This window comes from Trichechus manatus, unplaced genomic scaffold (genome assembly GCF_000243295.1).
Source record: "Trichechus manatus latirostris isolate Lorelei unplaced genomic scaffold, TriManLat1.0 scaffold02724, whole genome shotgun sequence".
NCBI lineage: Eukaryota > Metazoa > Chordata > Mammalia > Sirenia > Trichechidae > Trichechus > Trichechus manatus.
The window spans coordinates 1-1038 of record NW_004446660.1 but is presented as its reverse complement, the minus strand read 5'-3'; the positions used below and the strand labels follow the sequence as shown (position 1 = coordinate 1038).

General features: G+C 60.5%; 1 protein-coding gene across 1 annotated transcript in view; it reads left to right on the top strand.

Annotated features, from left to right (window-relative positions):
• The window catches only part of CPLANE2 (ciliogenesis and planar polarity effector complex subunit 2), a gene marked incomplete at its 3' end in the record, with an annotated part of 3650 nt that extends 2740 nt beyond the window's left edge, over positions 1-910 (top strand). Inside the window, exons 2-3 of the mRNA XM_023725896.1 lie at positions 261-404; positions 726-910. Of these exons, the coding sequence (XP_023581664.1) occupies positions 261-404; positions 726-910 (329 nt within the window). The remainder of the gene's footprint in view (positions 1-260; positions 405-725) is intronic.
• Positions 911-1038: the final 128 nt, after the last annotated feature.

The window sequence follows — 1038 nt, the reverse complement described above, 5'->3', positions numbered from 1 at the left end:
TCCAGGGCAGGTCTCTGTCCTTACCCCACTCCCCCATCACAGTAGGAATTCTCCCTGGCCAGGGAGTGTGCCTCTGCCATCAGGCTGAGCTCTTCTGGCACAGGGCGGCTGTGCTTCCTCCATTTGACTGGGGGTTCTCCCAGGAGAGGGACTGTGCCTCCCCATCAGACTGGGGCCCGCTGGGGCAGAGATGCATCTCCTCTTTCTGTTCCTTCCTGACCCCTGATACCTCTTCACCTGACATCCCCCGTGCTGAGTAGCTGACCCTACCCTTCCCAGGCATCCAGACCACCGTGGTGTTTTGGCCAGCTAAGCTGCAGGCTAGCGACCGTGTCATCATGTTCCGCTTTGAGTTCTGGGACTGCGGGGAGTCTGCGCTCAAAAAGTTTGATCACATGCTGCCGGTAAGCAGGCAGGTGGGCCTGGGTGGGCTCCAGGGAGGGCCTGGTTATCTGAGGTAGACTTCTGAGGGCAGATGTCTGAGCCAGGCCTGCCTGATCTGCAGGAGCTGGAGCTGGGCATGAATGGGCTGAGGGCACTGCCCTAGGCCATAGGGCTCTGAGCTGGCTTTGGGGGCTGGGTTCCAGCCCAACTCTGCACTCCCTGCTCTGGGCCTCAGTTTCCCAATCTGTGCAAGGACGGATTGTGCTGGATTTCTCAGGGCCTTGCAGCTGATAGGAGGGTCCGGCCCCCGGCCCGTGCCTCTGTCAGCCTCTCCATCACAGGCTTGCCAGGAGAAGGCAGATGCTTTCCTCTTCCTCTTCTCCTTCACCGACCGTGCCTCCTTTGAAGACATTCCTGGACAGCTGGCCCGCGTAGCAGGTGAGGCCCCTGGTGCCGTCAGGATGGTAATTGGCTCCAAGTATCCTTTGGTTGGCCCCTGGGACTGTCAGAGGCCACACTTGGCAAGGTGTGGTGTAAGGGGGTCAAGGACCCTGACTTTGTCCGGTGTGGGGTCCAGCCTGTGGGCTTTCTCTTAAAGGAGGCAGGGTAGCCTCCCAGGCCCTTGGAGTGGGGCTCCAGGGAGGACAGGAGGAC